At 36.4% G+C, this 23,570-nt stretch overlaps 6 protein-coding genes across 8 annotated transcripts; 5 read left to right on the top strand and 1 right to left on the bottom strand.

Annotated features, from left to right (window-relative positions):
• Window positions 1-2,294: 2,294 nt before the first annotated feature.
• On the top strand, window positions 2,295-4,280 carry LOC130512484 (probable arabinosyltransferase ARAD1). Its single transcript, XM_057010531.1, has 3 exons — window positions 2,295-3,204; window positions 3,271-3,561; window positions 3,624-4,280. Exons 1-3 carry the CDS (start codon window positions 2,506-2,508, stop codon window positions 4,140-4,142), a joined length of 1,509 nt encoding a protein of 502 aa, XP_056866511.1. The 5' UTR covers window positions 2,295-2,505; the 3' UTR covers window positions 4,143-4,280.
• A 4,849-nt stretch (window positions 4,281-9,129) lies between these two features.
• Window positions 9,130-12,074, top strand: LOC108860348 (protein DETOXIFICATION 24-like). The gene is made up of 9 exons (XM_018634240.2): window positions 9,130-9,324; window positions 9,719-10,025; window positions 10,114-10,655; window positions 10,776-10,862; window positions 10,950-11,006; window positions 11,122-11,360; window positions 11,451-11,569; window positions 11,666-11,752; window positions 11,831-12,074. Exons 2-9 carry the CDS (start codon window positions 9,750-9,752, stop codon window positions 11,918-11,920), a joined length of 1,497 nt encoding a protein of 498 aa, XP_018489742.1. The 5' UTR covers window positions 9,130-9,324; window positions 9,719-9,749; the 3' UTR covers window positions 11,921-12,074.
• Window positions 12,075-13,116: 1,042 nt separating this feature from the next.
• LOC108860265 (uncharacterized) lies at window positions 13,117-15,564 on the bottom strand. Of its 3 annotated transcripts, none has more exons than XM_018634163.2 (10): window positions 15,430-15,564; window positions 14,795-14,971; window positions 14,623-14,725; window positions 14,445-14,548; window positions 14,249-14,317; window positions 14,041-14,156; window positions 13,893-13,947; window positions 13,659-13,779; window positions 13,439-13,581; window positions 13,117-13,351 (listed from the first exon to the last, which is right to left on the bottom strand). In XM_018634163.2, the coding sequence occupies exons 2-10, from the start codon at window positions 14,936-14,938 to the stop codon at window positions 13,241-13,243; spliced, it is 966 nt and encodes a 321-aa protein (XP_018489665.2). In that variant the 5' UTR covers window positions 14,939-14,971; window positions 15,430-15,564; the 3' UTR covers window positions 13,117-13,240. The 3 variants fall into 3 exon arrangements, with proteins under 3 accessions (XP_018489665.2, XP_056842463.1, XP_056842462.1); XM_056986483.1 differs by lacking the exon at window positions 15,430-15,564 and adding an exon at window positions 15,326-15,407; XM_056986482.1 differs by lacking the exon at window positions 15,430-15,564 and adding an exon at window positions 15,121-15,278.
• Window positions 15,565-15,695: 131 nt separating this feature from the next.
• On the top strand, window positions 15,696-16,576 carry LOC130495189 (ribosomal protein S2, mitochondrial-like). The gene has a single exon (XM_056986484.1). It carries the CDS (start codon window positions 15,762-15,764, stop codon window positions 16,419-16,421), a length of 660 nt encoding a protein of 219 aa, XP_056842464.1. The 5' UTR covers window positions 15,696-15,761; the 3' UTR covers window positions 16,422-16,576.
• Window positions 16,577-17,146: 570 nt separating this feature from the next.
• On the top strand, window positions 17,147-18,347 carry LOC130495190 (protein TRI1-like). Its single transcript, XM_056986485.1, has 2 exons — window positions 17,147-17,550; window positions 18,035-18,347. The coding sequence occupies exons 1-2, from the start codon at window positions 17,227-17,229 to the stop codon at window positions 18,158-18,160; spliced, it is 450 nt and encodes a 149-aa protein (XP_056842465.1). The 5' UTR covers window positions 17,147-17,226; the 3' UTR covers window positions 18,161-18,347.
• LOC108857812 (pentatricopeptide repeat-containing protein At3g03580) lies at window positions 18,178-21,458 on the top strand. Its single transcript, XM_018631828.2, has 2 exons — window positions 18,178-18,203; window positions 18,638-21,458. The coding sequence occupies exons 1-2, from the start codon at window positions 18,178-18,180 to the stop codon at window positions 21,276-21,278; spliced, it is 2,667 nt and encodes an 888-aa protein (XP_018487330.2). The 3' UTR covers window positions 21,279-21,458.
• The last annotated feature ends 2,112 nt before the right edge of the window (window positions 21,459-23,570 follow it).

Genomic DNA, 23,570 nt, shown 5'->3' with positions numbered 1-23,570 from the left:
GAGTTTTCGGGTCCAGTTTGGGTATTTCGAGTTTTTTGGGGTTTTATATACCCGAACCGACTCGGATCCGAACAATACCCGAATATTATAGGTGTTTTACGGGTACTGAAATTCTAGACCCGAACCGACCCGGACCCGACAAGACCCGACCCGTAACCGACCCGAAAATTATAAATACCCATATGGGTCTAAATTCCGAGGACCCGAAAGACCCGGACCCGACAAAATCCGACCCGAATCCGACCCGAAGACCCGGATGCCCAGGCCTATCATTCACTAACCAAAATAACACTTTCTCATGTCTTTTCTCGTCCTATCTCCCTCTCTCCTCTCTCTACAAAACCATTTTCTTTTTTTTTCTCTTGGCTATTTCACAAAGAAGTCATATTAACTTTCTGTTTTATAAACTATATTTAGTCCAATTTTATTATTTTACATTTTTAATTATCAGATCAGTTTTTTTTTTTTAAAATACTACTATTTATATAAACACATTTTAATCGGTAACAAAAATATACAATTGGGTGGTTAGAATTAATTTGGTTAGAAGAGATATCAAACATAAACAAAGCTAGAAAACTGAATAAAAATTGTCTTGAACCTTATAAAAGTATTCCGTATAACGAGAGAATACGATTATTTATACAGTATATGTTAACAGTCGAACAATGCAAAAATAAAATAAAGCCACTAGGCGACAAGACCGACCACTGTAGCCAGTGAGTAGAAGACGCATGTTTGGTTAATTCTTGAATTTTGAACTCAAAAGCATATGTATTTGAGACTTACCTTATGGATCTATTCAAACTCACTCACTCACAGTTTCCTATTGGCTACCATGTGGATTATTAATTAACCTTACTTTTACCGACCCTTTTTTCTTTTTTGCTACTACTATATTATACTATTCAGGAAACACTACCTTTTGCATTCGAAGCTTCCCAGTTCCCACATATCCTATGCCTATCATCGCCTTCACCGGTGACCATTATGTCTACCTCATGACCTCATCGACTTCCCTGAACTCACAACTCCCCCAAACCATTTATAATAGGTGCATCTTATTAATCTTGCACAAACCTAAAGTTTTATATGCATCTCACCGGTGTAATCTTTGAGGTTTCTCTGCTTCTTTCAAAATCTGGTATATTCGACTCAGCTACAGGTTTACTAGTTGCGTAAACGAACTCATGCTAAGCTTACAAACATGAAACCTAAATCAACCCCAGTGGCAACCAGACGTAACGCGTAGCCCAAGTTAATTTTGTAATGTCAGATATCGTATCTGGGCTTTTGATGTTGGGCCAGAATAATGTAGCCCAATTATTGTAGGCTTCGGTATATGTTGGCTTGTTCTTCGTTTTGGATGAACGTAGCCAGTCATCTAATCATTATTTTATCTGATTCAAAATTAGATCGTCGTTTAGATTTTGTCAATTCAAGGTTCGGTTTAATATTTTATATTTAGGTATTTGTTGAAGAATTTCCACGATTCCCAAGTCTTCGGATCTCAAAAACTGCGTGCTAATTTTGATATTTTTAGTAGTTAAAGTTTGGAAATTAATATCGATTTGATTAGGCCACACGCAACGTAGTTAAAAATCAAATTCAGAAAGAGCTGTCAGGTTTCATTCATCCCACGTAAACCTTGACAGACCAACCGACGGTAAGATTTTCACATTTAATTTAGTGTACGCTTAATCAGATATATAAGTATGTATTTTGAGTCAAATATCAATTTAGAGATTAATTACTCATAAGTGGCCATCAACGCTACGTTTAAATGAATAGTTGAATACCAAAGGAGATATATTTTAATACTGTTTTTATTTCATATTCAGAATTTACTTAAACAAAGGTTGAAATTTGTGAGTATATACTTTGGTGAAAAAAAATCCATCTATGATCATTACGTTTTTTATCTTCAGTCAAATTGAATCACTCATAACATTTGACCATTTACTATAACTCTGACTACCATTAACTGTAGAATTTATACTATTTTTTGAAGATTTGTTTCTTTAAAAATGATTAGTCCCATATACTATGATTAAAAAATCTTTTGAATATAAGGATTTTTTAAGGGTCTATTAGAAGGATTTTTTTTTTGTGTGAATAACATCAAATTTTAATGGAGTTCATATCTTCATTGGATTAGATTTCTATGAAAGTTACATGATTTTCTATTGGTGGTAATTAAATTGTAATATGGTTTTAATTGCCCCGCGTCTAAAGATCAAGGTCGACGACTCAGTTTCTTCCTACACAAGCGAGCGAAAGAGAGAGAGAGAGAACAAAGAGCGTGTTGTATACTGTCTCTTCGGCGTTATCATCGTTTCTCATCTACCTCAAAAAAAAAAAAAACTTCTCATCACTTCTTTACAGAGATTTTCTCTCCTGGGTTTTGGATGTACACAATCTTTCTTCCTTTTCTACGAATCTGTTCTATCTTACTTTTTTTTTTTTCAGATTCTTGATATATGATTCTTCTCCTTGTTAGTTTCTATGAAAAAGTCTGTATCTCCAGTCTCTTGTTTTAGTTTACCAGAGATGTTTGAGAGATCAAACACACGGTATCACGGGAGGATGTTCATCACCAGAATATCAATGATCTTCTTGTTAATATCGATCCTCTCCGTCCTCTCCTGGTTCTTGATCCTCTCTTCCACAAACCCTAACCGAGTTCTTGATCACAAGTCAGTCTCAGGACCTAGTGATTCCCCTGTCATAATCATCAGGAGCTCAGAGAAGTCTCCCCAAGGAAACGCTGAATCTCCACACCCTAAAAACAGAGGAGAGGGAAAAACAGAGGAGGTCAAAGAAACCCTCCAATGCATCCAGAAGGTCTCTCCTCCTCCTCCGAGGCCGTTGAAAGTCTACATGTATGATATGAGTCCAGAGTTTCACTTCGGGTTATTAGGTTGGAAGCCTGAGAGAAACGGCGTCGTATGGCCTGACATCAGAGTCAATGTTCCTCACCATCCAGGTGGGCTTAACTTGCAGCACAGTGTTGAGTATTGGCTAACACTAGATCTTCTATTCTCCGAGCTTCCTGAAGATACTAGAATCTCTCGTGCCGCGATACGCGTCAAGAACTATACAGAAGCTGATGTAGTCTTCGTGCCATTCTTCTCCTCATTGAGCTACAACAGATTCTCTAAAGTTAACCAAAAGCAGAAGCAGAGCCGAGACAGAGAACTACAGGTTACTACTAAACAAAACCTTTTTGTCCATTTTTTGTTCAAAAACCTGATGTCTTTGTTCCGACAGGACAAGGTGGTGAAGTTCGTGACGGCACAGGAGGAGTGGAAGCACTCAGGAGGGAAAGATCATGTGATAATGGCGCACCATCCTAACAGCATGTCCACGGCGAGGCATAAGCTATATCCAGCTATGTTTGTGGTCGCTGACTTCGGTAGATACTCGCCACGTGTAGCTAATGTTGATAAAGACATTGTGGCTCCGTACAAACACCTTGTACCATCGTACGCTAACGACACATCAGGCTTTGATTCACGTCCCGTCTTGCTATACTTCCAAGGAGCCATCTACCGTAAAGCTGTGAGTGTTTGCTTGCTGCACAAGTAATATTGTAAAACCTAGACTAACCCTAATCTTGTTAGGGTGGATTTGTGAGACAAGAGCTATATTACCTTCTGAAAGAAGAAAAAGACGTTCACTTCTCCTTCGGAAGTGTGCAAAACCACGGCATAAGCAAAGCGGGAGAAGGAATGAGATCGTCTAAGTTCTGTCTCAACATCGCTGGAGATACTCCCTCTTCGAACCGTCTCTTTGACGCTATAGCTAGCCATTGTATTCCCGTGATCATCAGCGATGACATTGAGTTGCCTTACGAGGATGTTCTAAACTACAACGAGTTCTGCATCTTCGTCCGAGCATCAGATGCTTTGAAGAAAGGGTTTCTGTTGGGTCTTGTGAGGAGTATTGGGAGAGAAGAGTGGAACAAGATGTGGCGGCGGTTAAAGGAGGTTGAGAGGTACTTTGATTTTCGTTTTCCGGGGAAGGATGATGATGGAGACTATGGAGTTCAGATGATTTGGAAAGCTGTGGCGAGGAAAGCTCCTTTGGTGAAGATGAAGGTTCATAGGTTTCAGAGGTTTACAAGGCCTTTTTTGATTTAGTGTAGAAGTATAATGAAATATAGTTTCAGTTCAACCATTGTGGAGTGTGTTAACCTAGCACCAGTGGTACACTCTTTCTCAGTCTAAAAAATCTTCTCATGTTTGCTCACATCAGTTTCAGCAACTTTTTCTTGTTTAGATCTAACTTGTGCCGTAAGTTACTTAACTATTACATGAGAGCCGTGGAAAGGGTGTTTTATTTTCTTGCTCATCATTTATAACTCATTCATTGATTCTAAATCTACCTTAGGCTGAATCGAGACTTTCTCAATGAGCTTGGGGAGCCACTTGGCAGATTGTTTCTTTTTTTTTTTTGCTAAATTCACTTGGCAGATTGTTTCAAGTGCCTCTCCAGATTGTGTGCATAATCTACATAGTAGAGTCCAGACCTCGTCTTGTATCCATCTTCCCACTCTAGTCCATCCATAAGCGACCACACAAAGTAACATTTAGCATTAACCTTGTCATCGCTACAAAAACAACATACAAGCAATCTTTTTGTCACCAAGCCCATCAACAAGATATGTAGAAGAAGTAGAAACAAAGTCTTTTTGGAAACTGTGAGAAAAAGACTCACCAGACTGCTCCATATAATGCCTTGAGATGAGCTATACTACCTTACGAAACAAACAGTGAAATTGGGTGAGGACTTGTGGGCTTGTGGTCCATTTTGCACTCTTTGTTTCACTGGGTTCTCACGTCCATTTATCTCAACTAGAATAAAACATGGGTTGTCCAAATAAAAAGAATAAAACATGGATTCGCATGCATAAGGCCGACAAACTAAATAAACAAAAGTTCAATGCAGGCATGCAGCCCAACTCTTTGTCCAAATAAAAAGAATAAAACATAGATTCGCATGCATAAGGCCGACAAACTAAATAAACAAAAGTTCAATGCAGGCATGCAGCCCAACTCTACGGCTAAAAATAATACTAACCAGGTGTTTTGCCCGCACATGGGGGCCGGACATAATCTTCTTATCAATACTTATTAGTTTATGTTTTGTTAGTCTAAAATCAGTTTTCAAATAGTTAAATTAAACATCAAAGTATTTTTACATCTCAAATATTTTTTTATCGAAATATATACTTATTATTGTGTTAGACTTTTTAAAACACTCATATCTTAGAATTAGTTTAGAAAATATTTTTATATAAATATTTTTTCTTGACTAATATTTAATTATAAAATTTTTAATCTTCATTTTTGAATTTTATAATAAAAATATTATTTCAAGTAGCAACACAATATATATAAGAATTATGGTATTTTAAAATTTTTGATAAGTTATTATATTATTTTAAAATCAATTATCGTATTAAATTTATTTTTAATTATATATAAATTTATTAAGGGTATTGTTTAAATTAATAAATTAGCGATTCAAACTAATAATAATAATAAATAAATAACCTAGTTAAAGTTTAAAACCTAATAAAATATGATAATAAAACTAACTAAATTTTAATATAACATATAAAATTAATATTATTAAAATAAAATTCGTTTTTAATATATATAGATTCATTAAGGGTGTTTTTTAAATTAATAAATTAGTAACTTAGATAAAAACAAATAATAAATCAATAATTTAGCTAAAACCTAATAAAAACTTGACAAATAAGCAAAATTAGTTAAAATCAAGAAAAATGTAACAAATCAACAAAATTACTTCATAAATAATAGTATAGATTTAACACTCTCATAATCAGAAAATATTACGGAAATATATTTATTTTGGTTTATTCAAGAAGGAGCGAGACACGAGTGCATTTTCAAAGGGACAAGAGATAACACATGGAAGATCACTGCATGGGTTGTGCATGCGTCTGTCTCCATACTTGAATAACGTGGAGTCTCCCTAGGTCCCACCATTTATCCGTTTAGGTTGAGATCGTAGAAAACAACGTGCAAATCTGTACTTGTTCATTAAGTAAATAGAAACGTAGAGATGCAAATATTTTGAACGAATAACATAATAAACGAATATTTGTTTGCTAGTGACTTAATAGAACATTATTGGTAGTATCCGATCTACATGGTAAATTATTCACCACTTCAACTCAACTGCTTCACTCACTTGGTGTATTATATTAACCGTTTCACTTATCTAAATGTTATATAATTAGATGTTTTAGCATAAAACAAAAATTATTACTCCCCCTGCTTGAAAAAAATGTTACAATTCTTAAGAAAATAAGAATTTTTTTGACATAAGTACATTATTTTATTCGTTTAACTATTTTCTATATTTTTAACCAATCAAAATTAGTAAACATAATTAATATTTTTAAAATTTACATTTTACTACTATTACATAATTGAAAATGTAAAGTATGAATTTTTTAGAAATAATTTTTGTTTTAAAACATGAATTATTCTGAAACGTAAGAAGTAGTACTTAATAACAGCAGAAGAATATAATATCTAGCGATCGAACGGTGCCTGCAATAAGTAATACCCAATGATCGAATGGCCTCGTTTGCATCCAGCACGAACAACTTAATATGATTGTACTCTATGACAAAGGGGAAGCTGGTTACAAGAGCACCTCAAATAATACTCTATTGTTTAATTTTAAAATAGAATTTAGAATAAATATATTTTAATAATATTTTACTTTTACTCGTAGGATAGAGAATAAGTTACTACATAAATAGAATATATTTTCTATTTATTGTTCATCATTTTTTTAATATAGTATTATTATAGTATAAATCATTTCGGTTATATTTTAAATAAAAATAGAGTAAACGATTGAAGATGGTCTAATATTTTTTTATATTTCTCCCTGTTAAAATAAGAAAGAATGATTTGATTTTAACCAGTCTAATTTAATTTTAAAACAGGTTAATAATTATCTAATTTCCAAAAAGATAGTATGGCATTTTCAGATTAATGTGAAAATCCTTTTAGAGGGTTATTAGTTTTGGTATTATGTGATAAATAACTAATGACTATGCATATGTAGGATGTTAATTTCATATTGAATGGAACTTTCTTAGAGGATTAAGAAGGATTGGCGTTGCGTTAATAATAACTATCTAAACTATTAAGGCTGAAGTACAAAAAGAAATTAGCCCTTACAGTTGCACAAAAATTACATTCTAATGCCATTGTCATTAAACAGCCGTTTTATATTCATTGCCTATCTAAATTATAATTTCGCTACATCATTAATTCGTTGAACATTACTTTCCTTACGTTATGCATTGTTGTTATCACTCGGTTATAAACAAGAAAGGGAATATTCTAAGCTGTATCAACTAATTTACATATATATGCTTACAATCTAGATCTCTTGCATGATACACTCCACAAAATCTAACTATTAAATACAAAAATAATAATGTTCCATATTGATACGCACGAGTCACAGCCTTATATATTTACATTTCTTCTACTTACAGAACAGACAAAAAAACAATAAGGTAGTATGGCACCAACCAAAGTTTTGTTTTTCTTAAGGAGATGAAACCTACAAAACCAGTTCGCGAGTACAACGTTAAGTATTTTTTTTTGGGAAAAGACAATCTATATTTTATTAAAAATGAAATACAAATAAAAATTCACCTTTAATTCTTCTTTATATTTACCAACTTGTGCCATTAATATTAACTATTCTTTTAATAAAATTGGAAATAAAATATAATTAATGAAATATTTTTTTAAATATTAGTTACCTTAAATTTCAAAACAAAATCTCAGTAGATATGCACAATCTCTGACAATAACTAAAATATGGAGCATAAATAAATCATTGATTAAATTGTTGGCTACTAATGACCTGATTGGCTGATTCCATTGCATTTATAGTTATGTTATTAAGAAAATTTAGAAATCTATTATATTATGAGAAACTATATATTTGTGTCAAATTTAAAATATACGAAAAAGAGCTAATCTAATTATCAAAAAATATCATTTATCTAAAATAATCATAAAACAAAATTTAAACTTTATATACATATTTCAAATCACAATAATTATTTAAAGTTGATTTATATCAAAAATTGATTTAAAATATACATATATTCAAAAAGTTATTTGTACTAAAATATTTTCCAATAATCATTATAAAAATGTTTTCAATATATGTGATTATTGAAAATATAATATATGTGATTATTTATATGATAGTACGTATAAAATACTATTAATTATATGTTTGATGTGTTTTTAAAGGAAAAAAATAGATTGTGAATTAGGGGTGGGAATTCGGGTACCCATTCGAGTTCGTTTTAGGTCTGTTTGGATTTTTTGGGTTTTCGGGGTCAAAAATTTCAATTTCATTCGGATATTTATAAATTTATGTTTGGATTTAAATTCGGGTCTTTGTGGGTTTGTTCATGTTCGGATAACTCATTTAAATTCATTATATACTTTAAGTTTCTCAAAATATATAAAAAAATAATATATTACACATAAATTTGAATAACATATATTAGAATACCTGAACTTAACATATAAATTGTTTTGATTTAAATATTTGGATAGAGAATCAATAATTATGTTAAGTATTTTTGGTGATTTGAGTATACTTTAACTATTTTAGATTTTTACATTTGACTATTCATATATATTTTCAATTATTTAAACCAACTTATAAGTACCATATATATTCTAGATGTTTTTATATACATTAAGTCTAAAAATAATATATACAAGTATATAAATCTATTTCAAATACATTCAGGTATCTGAAATACTTCGGTTCGGATCGGAATCGGTTTCAGTTCTCTAAATACCAAAATTTTGATATTTAATCAATTTCGGTTCGGGTTTTATACTTCTTTTTGGATCGGGATCATTTCAGTTTTTTAGATTCGGATTTTTTGCCAAACTCTAATATTGACATGAAAAACAACATATTTTGTAAAAATATACACCCGCACGGGCGTGCGGGTCAAAATCTAGTTTCTTTTTATGTCAACTGCGTTATAATAACTAAGAACGATGCATATGTTCATATTTAGAAGAAGAAAACTAATAATTTGTGTATATCTATTAAACACCGACAGGTTGACAAAGTCGGTTTTTACTCTTGTTCATATCCGAGTATATGTAAACAGATACATAAGCCAAGGATACTCGTTTCCATCTCTACATGTCTATACGTGTAGATCCCTAGAAGTTTCAGTTCTATTCTGACAAATTCTCCTAAAGAGAAAAGAAAAAGGTAAATATCAGTCTCTAATTTGTTTTTCATTTCTTCATTATTTTCTGTGATCTTTTTGTTTGTTGATCATTTCACCGAGCTCTGTTTCGCTGGCTTCTATATTTTTCTTGACTTTTCCGTATCCTCTCTTGAAATAAGTAATTTCTCGCTCGACACTTCATAGATTCGTTAGATACATACAGCATAAGTTTGTCTGTGTATACAGTGAATCCTAGAGCAAGAGATGAGTTTGGAGAAACCTTTGTTAGCTCGTTTTATATTATTGAATTTATACTCTAGGATTGTAGTTTACACTCCACAAACTTCTGGTGTATTCATTAAACATTTTCGATGATTATAGTAATTGTTTTCTTTTGTCTAAAACAAGTAACTGTTTTTGTATTGATTATTTCAGATTAAAGATCCAAAGAAGGAAACAAGAAAAAATGAGCACTGAAGGAGAAATGGAGGAGAGGCTACTTCGTGTAGGATCAGACGCTAAGGGCCAAAGCAACAGTATAGAGAGCCTCTATCTGAGAGCAAAGGTTTGGAACGAAGTATGCAAAATGTGGAGGATAGCATTACCTTCCTCTTTATTCCGCATGACTTCCTTTGGTAGCATCATTGTGGCTCAAGCCTTCATCGGCCACTCCTCTAAGTTGGGTCTAGCTGCTTACGCTCTACTTCAAAGCACATTCATCCGCTTTCTCTACGGTTTAACGGTATATAGAACTGCCACCAGTCTCAGTTCTTAATCTACATTTTGATAATGGAAGTAGTCTTTTTTGTCTTTATGGTGTTAATATATAGGGCGGTATGTCAAGTGCAACGGAGACTTTATGCGGGCAAGCATACGGTGCAGAACAGTACCAAACTATGGGGATATATCTACAACGTTCATGGATTGTTGACATAGCCGTGACCACTTTGTTTCTACCGTTTATCGTATTCGCTGGTCCCATTCTCCGTCTACTTGGCCAGAATGTTGCGATCACTAGGACCATTGATGAGATATATCCTTGGATGATCCCTTATGTCTACAGCTTGATCTTCACTATGACTATGCAAATGTACCTTCAAGCGCAAATGAAGAACGCTATTGTAGGTGTTCTCTCGACCTTGTCCTTGGCGCTTGACATCCTGGTCACGTGGTGGTGTGTGAGTTTCATGGGGATGGGGATTGGTGGTGCGCTCCTCGGGCTTAATGTGAGCTCGTGGACTTTGGTTCTAGCTGAGTTTGTGTACGTTTTTGGTGGGTGGTGTCCGTTCACTTGGACTGGGTTTAGCACTGCGGCTTTTGTTGACCTAGTTCCTACGCTCAAGCTCTCCATTTCTTCAGGACTCATGATCTGGTAGTTACTAAGATTTTAGTGTGTATATATATATGAGCAACTTAATTATTTTTTATATAATACAAATGTTATGGAAATGTTAATGCTTCTAATCATTTGTTTTCTTTTATTTTCCAACAGCTTAGAGTATTGGTACTTGAGCATCCTTGTCTTAATGGCTGGTTATACAAAAGATGCTAATACTGCAATCTCTGCTTTCTCAATATGGTAAATTCAAAATCTTCCTACCATTTTTTATCTGAATTTTATTCAAAAGATATGTTATCTGAGATAAATAATCTTGAAAAATTGCAGCCAATACATATATACTTGGGAACTCAACATATGCCTAGGCTTCTTGGGTGCGGCTTGGTAATGCTCACAAGTTTATAAAATGGATAATCTCATAATCTTCATTAGTTTATATTAAATGATAGGTAATACTGTAATAGTTTCTTATACGCATATGTAACTAATGATACTGTAGCGTCCGAGTGGCTAATGAGTTGGGGAAAGGAGATGCATCTGCAGTGAGATTCTCTATCAGAGTGATACTCACAGTATCAACAATCATGGGAGTGATATTCTCTGTTCTGTTTTTAGCATTTAGCGGTCAGATATCGTATTTGTTCACCAATAGCAAAGAAGTCTCGCGTGCAGTGGATGATCTATCGATGATCCTTGCCGTGTCAATCTTACTCAACAGCATTCAACCTATACTCTCAGGTCACAATAAATATACTTAACCATAGATTTGATTCTGTTTGCATGTCTAGTAATTGACTACTAGATAAATTTGAAATGTTGAAAAAACAGGTGTGGCAGTAGGAGCAGGGATGCAGAGTATAGTGGCAGTTGTGAACTTAGTTTCATACTATGCAGTTGGTATACCTCTGGGTCTCATCCTTACTTATGTTTTCGATCTCGGTGTTAAGGTAACGTTTTCCTTTCTTAATGTTGCTTAGTACTAATTAAAATGTAGGGTTGTTATTGTTTAAGTATCCAGTGACACTTCATTGTCTGATATGTAGGGACTATGGTCTGGAATGTTGGCTGGTATTGCCATCCAAACAGCAATACTGTGTTATATCATTTACAGAACTGACTGGGAGTTAGAAGTGAGTTATTACATTTGTTGTTCTTCTTGGAAACGGAGACGTGAATATGAAAATTCTTGAAATATTTTGTTTTTGTAGGTTAAAAGAACAAGCGAACGTATGAAAGCGTGGAGCCTGAAGCCATCTCATGAAGAGTCGAATCCTATAATAGATGTTGAGAGGAAGTGAGAAGTGTTGTATAAGGTTGTTTCCTTTTTCAATGTATGTAAATATTTTTGGAGGCTACTAATGCAACTCTCGTTGCTATTTAGCAAGGTCATGTAGCGTTACATTTTTTTCTTCTATCGAGTAGAAAAATTAATAATTTGCCAAGCAATTTCAGCAAAAACATTGAATATTCATTGCACTGAATTTGTCAAATTATTGTATAAACACACAGATAGAAATTACAGGAAAATCTAAAGTAAATACAAATATTTATTAGTACAATAATTTGAAAGCAGGCAAATCTTTAATGCTCGAAACATCCTCCAGCGTCAGCTCATGCTCCAACTGTGCTCTCGTTGATTTCAGAACGTCCTGCCTAGAGATGTCAAATGGGCGGGATAAAAATGGGCGGCCCGTGTCCAAATTGATATGGTCTAAAATGGGCAGGTCCATTTTGGCCCGTAACTAAATTTTTGTCCACATGGACAAACCCAATTATATCATGGACAATACTGGACTTAACCATTTGGACAATGGGCGGCCCAAAAATCTAAAATGTCTAGGTTTAGCAAATTGGGAAAAACTCAATATTTTTTTCGACATTTTCCTGAAGCCTAAAGGTTTGATTTATAACTGTTTGTGTGTGATTTTTGTTATGGAAAACATAATTTCTGCCAAAACTGAAAAACATAATTTTCCGCCAAAGCCGGAAAAAATATAGTTGTCTGCCAAAACCAAAAAATACAATTTTCTGCTAAAATCGAAAAATCAAATTTCCCGCCAAAACCGAAAAACCAAATTTTCCGCCATAACCAAAAATACAATTTCCCGTCAAAATCGGAAAAATCAATTTCTACCAAAACCGAAAAACCCAATTTCCCACCAAAACTGAATAATTCAATTTCCCGCCAAAACCGAAAAAACGCAATTTCCTGCCAAAACCAGAAGAAAAAAAACATAAATTTTCGCTAAAACTGGAAACACAATTTTCTGCAAAAACCAGAAAACACTATTTCCCGTAAAACCAGAAAACACACAATTTCCCGCCAAAACCGAAAACATAATTTCTCGCAAAAATTGGAAAAACACAATTTTTTGCCAAGACCGGAAAATACAATTTCTCGCAAAAACCGGAAAAACGTAATTTCTTGCCAAAATAGAAAACGCAATTTATCTTTTGTGAACTTGTGTGTTTTTATGAAGTCTAGAACATGAAGTTTAGAACTTGTATGAATTTTACTTATTAAAACTGAAAAATTGTGTTGTTTACATTAAGTGGTCATATAGGCCCATGGACAGCCCAACAAATGTAATAAATCATGGTCTTATTTGGTTTTGGTCTCATTTGGACATGGTTCTATTTGGGCTTCGACCAAATATGTCCAGTAAAAAAATAAAGCCCATTCGGACACGCCCAAACCCGCCCGGCCCGCCCAATTGACATCTATAGTCCTGCCAAAGAAAGATATACCGGTTAAACACATAGCAAAACCGAAAATTCCAAATGGTAAACAAGTTTGGTTCAAAGATAATATTCACATTGAATTCCATGTAAGAAGCTCGTCTGGCAAGCCATTGTGCATCCATCATTTGGAAAGCTAGACAGTAGAGATTATCAAACGCCATTTCGTCTTCCTCCAGAAACTCCAAGAATCTTATCCCAGCTAGCGTTGATGGTTTACCTGACAAGAAACACAAATACGGACACATATCCACAGTTTGATCGGGTTTTTACTTGTTTTTTTTTATAGCAATTTACCTGATTGCAGATCTAACATTTGTGCTAGCATGAATGAGATATTGATGCCAGCGACCGCAAAAGGATATTCCCATTCGGCTCTTGTTCCATCTTGTTTATGTAACAATCTATGGAATGCTTCCTATCATGATGAAAAGACAGACCCTCGTTAGAATCGTAACAAATCAGAAGACAGACTCTATACCGTATGAAGTCAGTAACTTTGGCATTTCCTGTCAAAAAGGCATCACAAACCGGATAAGTCTTGGCAAAGAAGATTAGATTCTCCAGTGATATATATCCTCCACCTCTACAAATCATTTTTATGAAACTCATCGTCAGTAAAATGACTAGTGATGAAGAAGATCCAACCAAGCATTTATATATACACTATTGGGTGTACCGAAAATCCGTCGAAGGGTCTGTTCCTTGCCATCCCATCTCCTTCCAGAGTTCGGATTTAAGAGGTGGTAGTTCTCTTTGTGGATACGCTAACCTCCAGAGTTGTCTCAGAGCATCCTGTGAATCATGCAAATTACATAAATCTTGACAAAACTTTGGAAATGCGGAATTAATATTGCAAACAGAGAGAGTCAATGAAAACAAGTTACTTGATGCTCCATTCGAGATCCATCAAAGGGTATTTCTATTCTTCTCTTAATGTTTCTCAGCCTTTCTTCCTATAAAGAGGTAATCAAATACAGAATGTGATCTTTGTAGAGATAACATATATGTTACATGATAAGCAATTATACTTCTCTTAAAAGTACCATTTGATATATGGTGACCGCAATGCTTTAAATATACCTGCAACATACTAAGAGGCGGAGGTAGAAGCCTTCGACCAGAACCTATATGAGACAGAGAAAGGAACCTCCCAAAAAGCGAGCCAGATCCAAAGACAATTTTCGCTGCAAAACCAAGTTGATATGTGATAGTTGCCTCTTTTAAACAATCAATAAACAACAAGACAGCCACACCAAACCTATCCACTGAGCCCATTGTGCAATCAACTGAGAAAAGATTAGCGTCCAGTGAACTTGCTGTCTCTTCCGTTCTTCTTCCCAGGTATCCTCCAGAGTATGCTCCTAAGAGACGCATCACAGATGATAATAGTGACAAAAAGGGTTCCTCTGGAAATAAAAAGAAAAACTAACCTCATTGTAGGTATCTTTACTATCGCTACTACTTCCCAACAAGGGCTCGCTTAATGTTTCGGAGTCAGTTGCATCGTAACGTTCATACTTTCTCCCATCTACATCCCCGTGATGAAGCCGTCTCCTAAGAGTCGCAGATGCCATCTTGTAAAGCAACACACAGAAGCGAATCAGCCCCTGCATAATATATCATTAATCAGACCAAGCAAACAACAACAACAGCAGAAAAAAAAACATGAAAATTTCTTACACACTAGACCCTAATAAATAAAGACAAGACACAGAACAGAACCGTGCAAAACAGAGACCAATCTGAGAAAACGAACCCTAATAAGCTTCAAACGGAAACCAAAACACGTGAGACTAATTCAACAAGGACCTTTTTCGATCTAGCAAACTACACACCGATGCAACTGCACAAAATCACCAACCATTGAATCGTTTACAAAACTCAGAACATCAAAAACAGAGCTCCTGTCACAAACCCTAATTTTCAATCACAACAGCGAAAACCCAAATTCAAAATTCGACCTTTCAAATCAGGAAGCTTTATCCAAATTTGTAGGAATCTAAGATAAGATTGAAAGAAGAACAATATACAAATCTAGAAAATTGGGTTTGATAGGTTAGCTTACAGGGGACGTGATCTCAAGTGAAAGATGAGAGCTTCCTTGGAGAGAAAGGTAGGAATATAACTCAACGATATCCAAAAGAAACAGTCGCCGGCAACGGCAGAGTTTCCAGGATTTAATTTCTTAAGTTGATCCGGTTAAGGACCCGGTTTAATTATCGGTATACATTAATGGGCTAATATTTATTAATCTACCTGGCCCGGCCCAACGAGACCCGATTTGGCCCAGATCCATCCATTTTCACCACCTCTCACTCACTCTCCACCAGATCTAAAATCCAATCAGTAAAGTAAACCCTACAAGCCATCTCCGGTAACCTTCTCCGATCAAAATCAATGACTCTCCACGCGGCGGTAATCCAGAAGCTTCTCAACACGGGCTCCCACCTCGGCCGCCGCGCCGCCGAGCACCATTTCAAGCAATACGCCTACGGGACACGCAACGGGATGACCATCATCGACTCCGACAAAACCCTGATCTGCCTCCGCAGCGCCGCTAACTTCGTGGCCAACCTCGCTCACATGAAAGGGAACATCTTATTCGTCAACACGAACCCGCTCTTCGACGAGATCGTCGAGCTCACCTCGCGCCGCATCCAGGGCGACGCGTACAACCACAACCGCTCGACGAACCTCTGGAAGATGGGAGGGTTCCTGACCAACAGCTACAGCCCCAAGAAGTTCCGGTCCAGGCACAAGAAGCTTTGCTTTGGGCCGACGACGATGCCTGATTGTGTGGTTGTGTTTGATACCGAGAGGAAGAGCTCGGTGATACTTGAGGCGGCGAAGCTTCAGATTCCGGTGGTGGCGATCGTGGATCCGAATGTGCCGTTGGAGTTCTTTGAGAAGATTACGTATCCTGTGCCGGCACGTGACTCGGTGAAGTTTGTGTATTTGTTTTGTAATGTGATCACAAAGTGCTTTGTGGCGGAGCAGATGAAGATGGGGATTAATGATGGGAGTATGGATGATGTGGTCAAGGACTTGGCTGAATGATTTGGTTATTATTGGTAACAAAGTTTGAAACTTTTTTTTATAGTTAATGGAATAATTGTTCTTCAGAAACCGAGATTCTGAGTGTTTTTTTTTGTTACACAATTGGATGATTTTTGCTCGTAATATTGTTGCTCCCCACTGTGGAAGATTGTTCATTTCTTGGAATGTTATATATATTATTTGTAAGAAACATGTTAGGGTTGGTGTAGGAGTTTTGTAGATGTCTTGGCTCTTCCCCTGGAGATGGTTTCCTCATGTAGACTTTTGTTACCATGTCTGGTCCATTGTCTAATTAAGCAATTAGTTTCAAACGTAGATGAGAGATGGTTGTAAAGACGTATATAACATTGTAGCTGGAGATGTTTCTGCAACCCTTGTTTGCAATGTTAGACAATGTAACTGGAGATGATTACTGGGGATAGTCTAAGAAGCAATGGGCTTGAAACGTAGAGAGGAGAGGGTTGTAAAAGATGTATAGCAACCATAGATTTTCTCAACCCCACCCATTGCCTCTTCCAAGATCCATTGACATCAGACCCATAGAGGTACTCATTCCAATCAATGAGACATGAGAGATGATGACTCGAGAGGAAGTTCAAAACTTTCCCCTGATAGATTTGAAAGTTTAAATCTTTGGTATCAAGGAAGCAAGTTTCATACTTTAGAAAGCGACACGTGGAAGAGTCAAAGGTCAAACCTTTTTCCCCAAATACCTTCTTACATAAATTCTCCAAAATCAGACACACACACACTGTTCTGTACTAAGGAGAGAAAGCAGAGAGAAACCCTAAGAAAATAGCGAGAGATGTCTTCCGTTGCAGCTAGGGTTTTCAGGGGATGCAGAACGCTTCTAGCTCCTGCGTCTCGAGCCGCCGCCACCTCTTCCCTGCTCTCTTCCTCGAGGAGCTTAACCACTGTCACCGCCGGAGGCACCAAGAAGTCGGCGGCGAAACCTAAGCCAAAGTCGAAACCAGACTCTCCGGCGAAGAAGAAGACGCCGAGGACTACCGGAATCTTCAAGGCCACCCCTGTCTCTCCCGCTCTCGCTCAGTTCCTCGGTACTGGTGAAACCACACGCACCGACGCCGTCAAAGAGGTTTGGACCTATGTCAAGTCCCACGACCTTCAGGTTTACTCTTAATCTCCTTTTCTCTGCACTTTTGTGTGTGTAAAGTTTGAATCTTGCATGTCGAGGAAAAAATAGGGTTTCGTTGGGACATTTTTACTTGATGTAGTTCGTAGCGAAGTTTGATTTGGTCTTGTTGTTCTGCTGAAAAAAAGTTTATTTCTCGAGTCTCTTATCTACTGTGCTTATAGAGTCTTTAGGGGTTCTATCTAATTTGCTCGCTCTCAGTTATGTTTATGTGTCTTTGCTACAACTCCATTGTTATAACCTGTCTGGGAGAGATGGTTGAAGTCATCAAAGCCTTTGTCTTTCTTGCTTTATGAACCTAAAAATAGCAAGGAAAACACAATCTTTTAGGGGTAAATGTGAAATCGAACTTGATGCATTCAATTATATCCGGTTGATGAAGTTGGTAGAGAAGCTTGATTGATGTATGGATCAGTGATCACCGATTAATCACGGTGGTGAAATGTTGGTTTGTTAACAGAATCCTGCTGACAAGAGGGAGATCTTCTGCGACGAGAAGCTGAAGCAAATCTTCGAAGGCAAAGACAAGGTCGGGTTTCTGGAGGTCACAAAGCTCTTGTCCACTCACTTCGTGAAGACTGCTTGACTTATCAGCTCAACATGATGGAAGCTCTTGTTCTCGTTGTTAAGTAACGTTGTCAAATAATCTATTTAACTCTTTAGTGTCTGTTAAAAAAAAAAGATCGCAAACATGGTTTAACTTGTAGTATTTTGTTTTGGCATCAAATTTGCAGACTATTAATGTTAATCAAGTAATCATCAATTACTTACTTTTCATTAACATTTCTTTTATTATTCTATTGCAAATTATAAAAATCACTACAAATATTGGATTAGTTTTTAAAATAAAGTTAATATTAATTTGTGTATGTAATTCGTTTTTCTGATTTTCTTTTTTTTTTATTGGAAATGAACCAGTAATTAAAGCGGATTTTCACAAAATCCTTAAATCAGTTAATTATTTTAAGGTGTAAAACTCTATTTTTCTGTTATAAAAATTTAAAAATTTGAATTTTTAACGGAAACTATATAATAAAAAAGAAGAATAACGCGCAAACATAAGCTCAATGGTGTCAGCTGCCATCTCGAAAGCTCTTTCATCATCATCCAACCTCAAAGACCTTCGCCGAATCCACGCCCTCGTCATCTCTCTAGGCCTCGAACGCTCGGACTTCTTCTCCGGCAAGCTCATCGACAAATACTCCCATCTCCGGGAGCCCCACTCCTCCCTCTCCGTTTTCCAACGAGTTTCCCCGGCGAAGAATGTCTACCTCTGGAACTCGATCATCAGAGCGCTTTCTCGGAACGGTTTGTTCTCCAAAGCTCTCGACTTTTACGGGAAGCTCCGCGAATCCGAGGTTTCGCCTGATAAGTACACGTTCCCTCCCGTCGTCAGAGCCTGCGCGGGGCTGTTCGATAAGGAGATGGGAGATTCGGTTTACGAACGGATAATCGAATTAGGGTTTGGATCTGATTTGTATGTTGGCAATGCGGTTGTTGATATGTACTCGAGGATGGGGTTGTTGGGCAGAGCGCGGAAGGTGTTCGACGAAATGCCTGTGAGAGATGTCGTTTCTTGGAACAGTTTGATCTCCGGGTTTAGCTCTCATGGTTACTACGAGGAAGCTGTGGAGCTCTATCGTGAACTGAGAAGTTATTCGATTGCGCCGGATTCGTTTACGGTGACTAGTGTTCTGTCTGCGTTTGGGAATCTGCGGGTTGTTAAAGAAGGACAGGGGCTTCATGGTTTTGTTGTGAAGTCTGGTGTTGGCTCCGTCGTGGTGGTTAACAATGGGCTGCTCTCGATGTACTTGAAACTAAGCAGACCAAGGGATGCGAGACGAGTTTTTGATGGGATGGTTGTGCGAGATTCCGTCAGTTATAATACTATGATCTGTGGGTACTTCAACTTAGAGATGTATGAAGAATCTGTGCGGATGTTTTCGGAGGATTTGGATCAGTTCAAGGCTGATATTTTAACGGTTAGCTCTATTCTCCGTGCATGTGGACACTTGGGAGACTTAAGCTTAGTTAAGTACGTTCATGAATACATGATAAGAGGTGAATTTTTGTTTGGAACTACTGTGGGTAACATTCTGATCGATGTGTACGCAAAGTGTGGTGATGTGATGGCGGCAAGAGATGTGTTCAAGAGCATGGAATGTAAGGATACTGTTTCGTGGAACTCGATAATCAATGGGTATATACAAAGCGGAGATCTTTTGGAAGCTATGAGACTCTTTAAGATGATGATGATGATGGACGAGCAAGCGGATCATGTCACTTACTTGATGCTTTTATCTGTCTCAACTCGTTTAGCAGACTTGAAATTTGGCAGAGGGCTACACTCCAACGCGACAAAATCTGGTATTAGTTCAGATGTTTCTGTTAGTAATGCTCTGATTGATATGTATGCTAAGTGCGGAGAAGGAGGAGATTCTCTGCAGATATTCAATAGCATGGAAACTCGAGATACAGTAACATGGAACATGGTTATTTCAGCGTGTGTTCGTTCTGGAGATTTCGCAAGTGGTTTGCAGGTAACTACACAGATGAGGAACAGTGGAGTGGTGCCTGATATGGCTACTTTCTTAGTTATATTGCCAATGTGTGCTTCACTTGCTGCTAAACGACTAGGCAAGGAGATCCACTGTTGTCTGTTAAGGTTTGGGTATGAATCAGAGTTGCCAATAGGGAATGCACTGATTGAAATGTACTCAAAATGTGGTTGTTTAAAGAGTTCCTTAAAAGTCTTCGAACATATGAGTAGAAGAGATGTTGTGACATGGACAGGGATGATCTACGCATACGGAATGTACGGCGAAGGCGAGAATGCTCTTGCAGCTTTCGCCGATATGGAAAAAGCCGGTGTTGTTCCGGATGATGTTGTCTTCATTGCCATCATCTACGCTTGCAGCCACTCTGGTTTGGTGGAAGAAGGGTTGGCTTGCTTCGAGAAAATGAAAACTCAGTACAAGATCGAACCGGTGATGGAACACTACGCTTGTGTGGTGGATTTGTTGTCAAGGTCTCAGAAGATTTCGAAAGCCGAGGAGTTTATTCAAGCGATGCCGGTAAAACCTGATGCTAGTGTATGGGCATCTCTGCTACGAGCTTGTAGAACAAGCGGGGACATGGAGACTGCGGAAAGAGTGTCTAAGAAGATCGTTGAACTGAACCCGGATGATCCAGGCTACTCGATTCTAGCGTCAAATGCGTATGCAGCGTTGAGAAAGTGGGACAAAGTGAGCCTAATCCGAAAATCCCTTAAAGATAAAGAAAGAAAGAAGAACCCTGGATATAGCTGGATTGAAGTGAGTAAAAAAGTTCATGTGTTCAGTGCAGGAGATGTTTCAGCTCCTCAGTTCGAAGCCATACACGAGTCATTGGAGATGCTTTACAGTCTGATGGCTAAAGAAGGGTATGTTCCTGATCCACGGGGCGTGTCGCAGAATCTAGAGGAAGAGGAAGAGAAGAGACGTTTAGTATGTGGTCACAGTGAGAGGCTAGCGATTGCGTTTGGACTGTTGAACACAGAACCAGGGACTCCACTGCAAGTGATGAAGAACCTTCGTGTCTGTGGTGACTGTCATGAAGTCACGAAGCTGATATCGAAGATTGTAGGACGTGAGATATTAGTTAGGGATGCTAATCGGTTCCATCTCTTCAAAGACGGGACTTGTAGCTGCAATGATCGGTGGTGAATAGTTCTTTTTACAGATGGAGAGTTTCCATTGGAGATTAAATGTAGAATCAGTCTATAAACAAAGGATAACATAAGCAATAGCGTTTTCAAATGAAGATACATCAGAGTCAAATCAATCATATGTTTTTGCACCAAAAACTTTGTTACTAGAAATCTTATAAAATACTTTCTCAGCTGATTATTTTGAGCAAAAGGAAACAGTATTTCTTTGTGGCATTGTATTCTCTTTTTTTTTTTGAAACACAGCTTATATTAATGCAAAGCAGTTTAGTTAGGTGCAGCCATAAAGGCCTCTACCCCAACCAGACAAAGTTTAGCTAACATTATCAGCAGCCTTGTTTTTCTCTCTTGAGATCCACATGAAAGAGATTACATCAATATGAAACGAAAGATCAATAACATCAGAGATGATTCCATATATTTCACGGAGTGGATCGCCTGAATTGATGGATGAAAACAGAGTTGTGATGAGTCGGACTTCAGAGAATCTTCTTAATCCCTAACTCCTTACACTTGAAAAGAACTTCTCTCATTGCTATAGCAGTAAAATGGGCGGGCTGACCACTGGTTGCCCATATCCAAAAATAAATAGGTCTATTTTGATGACACACATTTTTCTATGCGGATTATAAATGGACAAGCGGATTAAAATGGACAAGAATCACAAGACCAATGGATAATGGCATTAGTAAATTTGGACTATGTGGATGCAGTCGGTCCAATGATCACAAAAAGCTAAGGTTTCTAAAATTTGATTTTTTCCGTTACAATCGCAAATTAGATTTTTTTTTCTGCTAAAATCTTAATATAGAGTTTTTCCGCCAAAATAATAAAATTAAGTTTTTCCGTCAAAATTGGAAAATCAATTTTTTTTTCTCCAAATCCAAAAATTTTTCTGACGCCAAAACTGGAAATCGAGTTTTTCCACCAAAATCGGAAAATCGATTTTTTTCTCCGCCAAAACCGCAAAATCGAGTTTTTTCCGCCAAAATCAGAAAATTGATTATTTTTTTCCGCAAAAACCACAAAATCCATTTTTTTCGCCAAAACCGTGTTGTATTGTTGTATACTTACTTATTATTGTTGTAATTATGAATTTATGAGTTTTAGTCTTATGAACTTCTATTTGTATTTGTAGACTTATAAACTGAAACTTAAACTTTTCTTATATGGTCCATTATGGATCCATGGCCGTCTAGGTAAACATGAGTGTTAGTGGGTCTAATCATTAATGGACATGGTTTCTAATAAACATACTCACTCTTTGTTCATAAACAATAAATAGAAAAATGAACATGGGCTAAGCGATGTGGGTGACCCAGTTTACAGCTCTAATCTTGATTTCTTTCTCAATGGTTGATGCTGATTTGATATCATCATCATCCATTATATGCTAACCTTCATAAAATAAACTTATAGATATTATAATTTTCTAAATTATTAATTTTTGACAAAAAATAACAGGATAACAAAATAATATTAAAATTTTAACATTTGAAATGATCCACTACGAAAAGGAAAAGCCCATGAGAATTACAACATTCTATTTGATGGTATTCTTAAAGGATCCGCCTGATCCAGTGTGTGCTGGTGCCTCTTAAGGAGTTGTGGAGTGCTTCTAAAAGTATCAAAAAGTAGTCTGGATGCCAATAATGAGGTTGACATAGTATATGCTCATGATCTTCCAAATAAGGTAAGTGGGGTCTCCTTTGATTTGATGCTCTTGTTGAGTGTAGAATCCAGAAAAACTGGTTTCACGAATAAATTCTTCCTGGTTTGTAAGATATGACATTTTGATTGCACATATGTCATGATCTGCGACTTTAGCTCTTCTTAACTTCATGTTTTCAACTGGTTTTCTCCTGATTTCTTTTTCCATTGTTGATACTGATTTGATGTCCTCATCATCCATTAATATGTAAACCTTCGTAAAACAAAATTGTAGATATTATAATTCTAATAAATTTAAATTATTTACAAAAAAATAACAGGATAACAAAATAATATTAAAATTTTAACATTTGAAATGATCCATTATGAAAAGGAAAAGCCCATGGGAATTGTAACATTTGATTTTACAATTTCAAATATATGAAAATCTAGTTTTAGTGTATATTTTCATCGAGCACTGACATAAGATGATGGTCAAAGAGTTGAAAACCTCTATTGTCTCCGTTTCTCTAGATAATGAAGATTTTATAATGCTAATTCCACTAATTTAGGTGGTATATGAAATTTGAGTGGACTAAATATTTAAAATTTAGAATGACTCCTACATACCATGAAAGAT

The sequence above is a fragment of the Raphanus sativus genome, chromosome 5 (genome assembly GCF_000801105.2).
Source record: "Raphanus sativus cultivar WK10039 chromosome 5, ASM80110v3, whole genome shotgun sequence".
In the NCBI taxonomy this organism is placed as follows: domain Eukaryota; kingdom Viridiplantae; phylum Streptophyta; class Magnoliopsida; order Brassicales; family Brassicaceae; genus Raphanus; species Raphanus sativus.
Note: the sequence above shows the minus strand (reverse complement) of the source record. Positions and strands in the feature narration are given on the sequence as shown.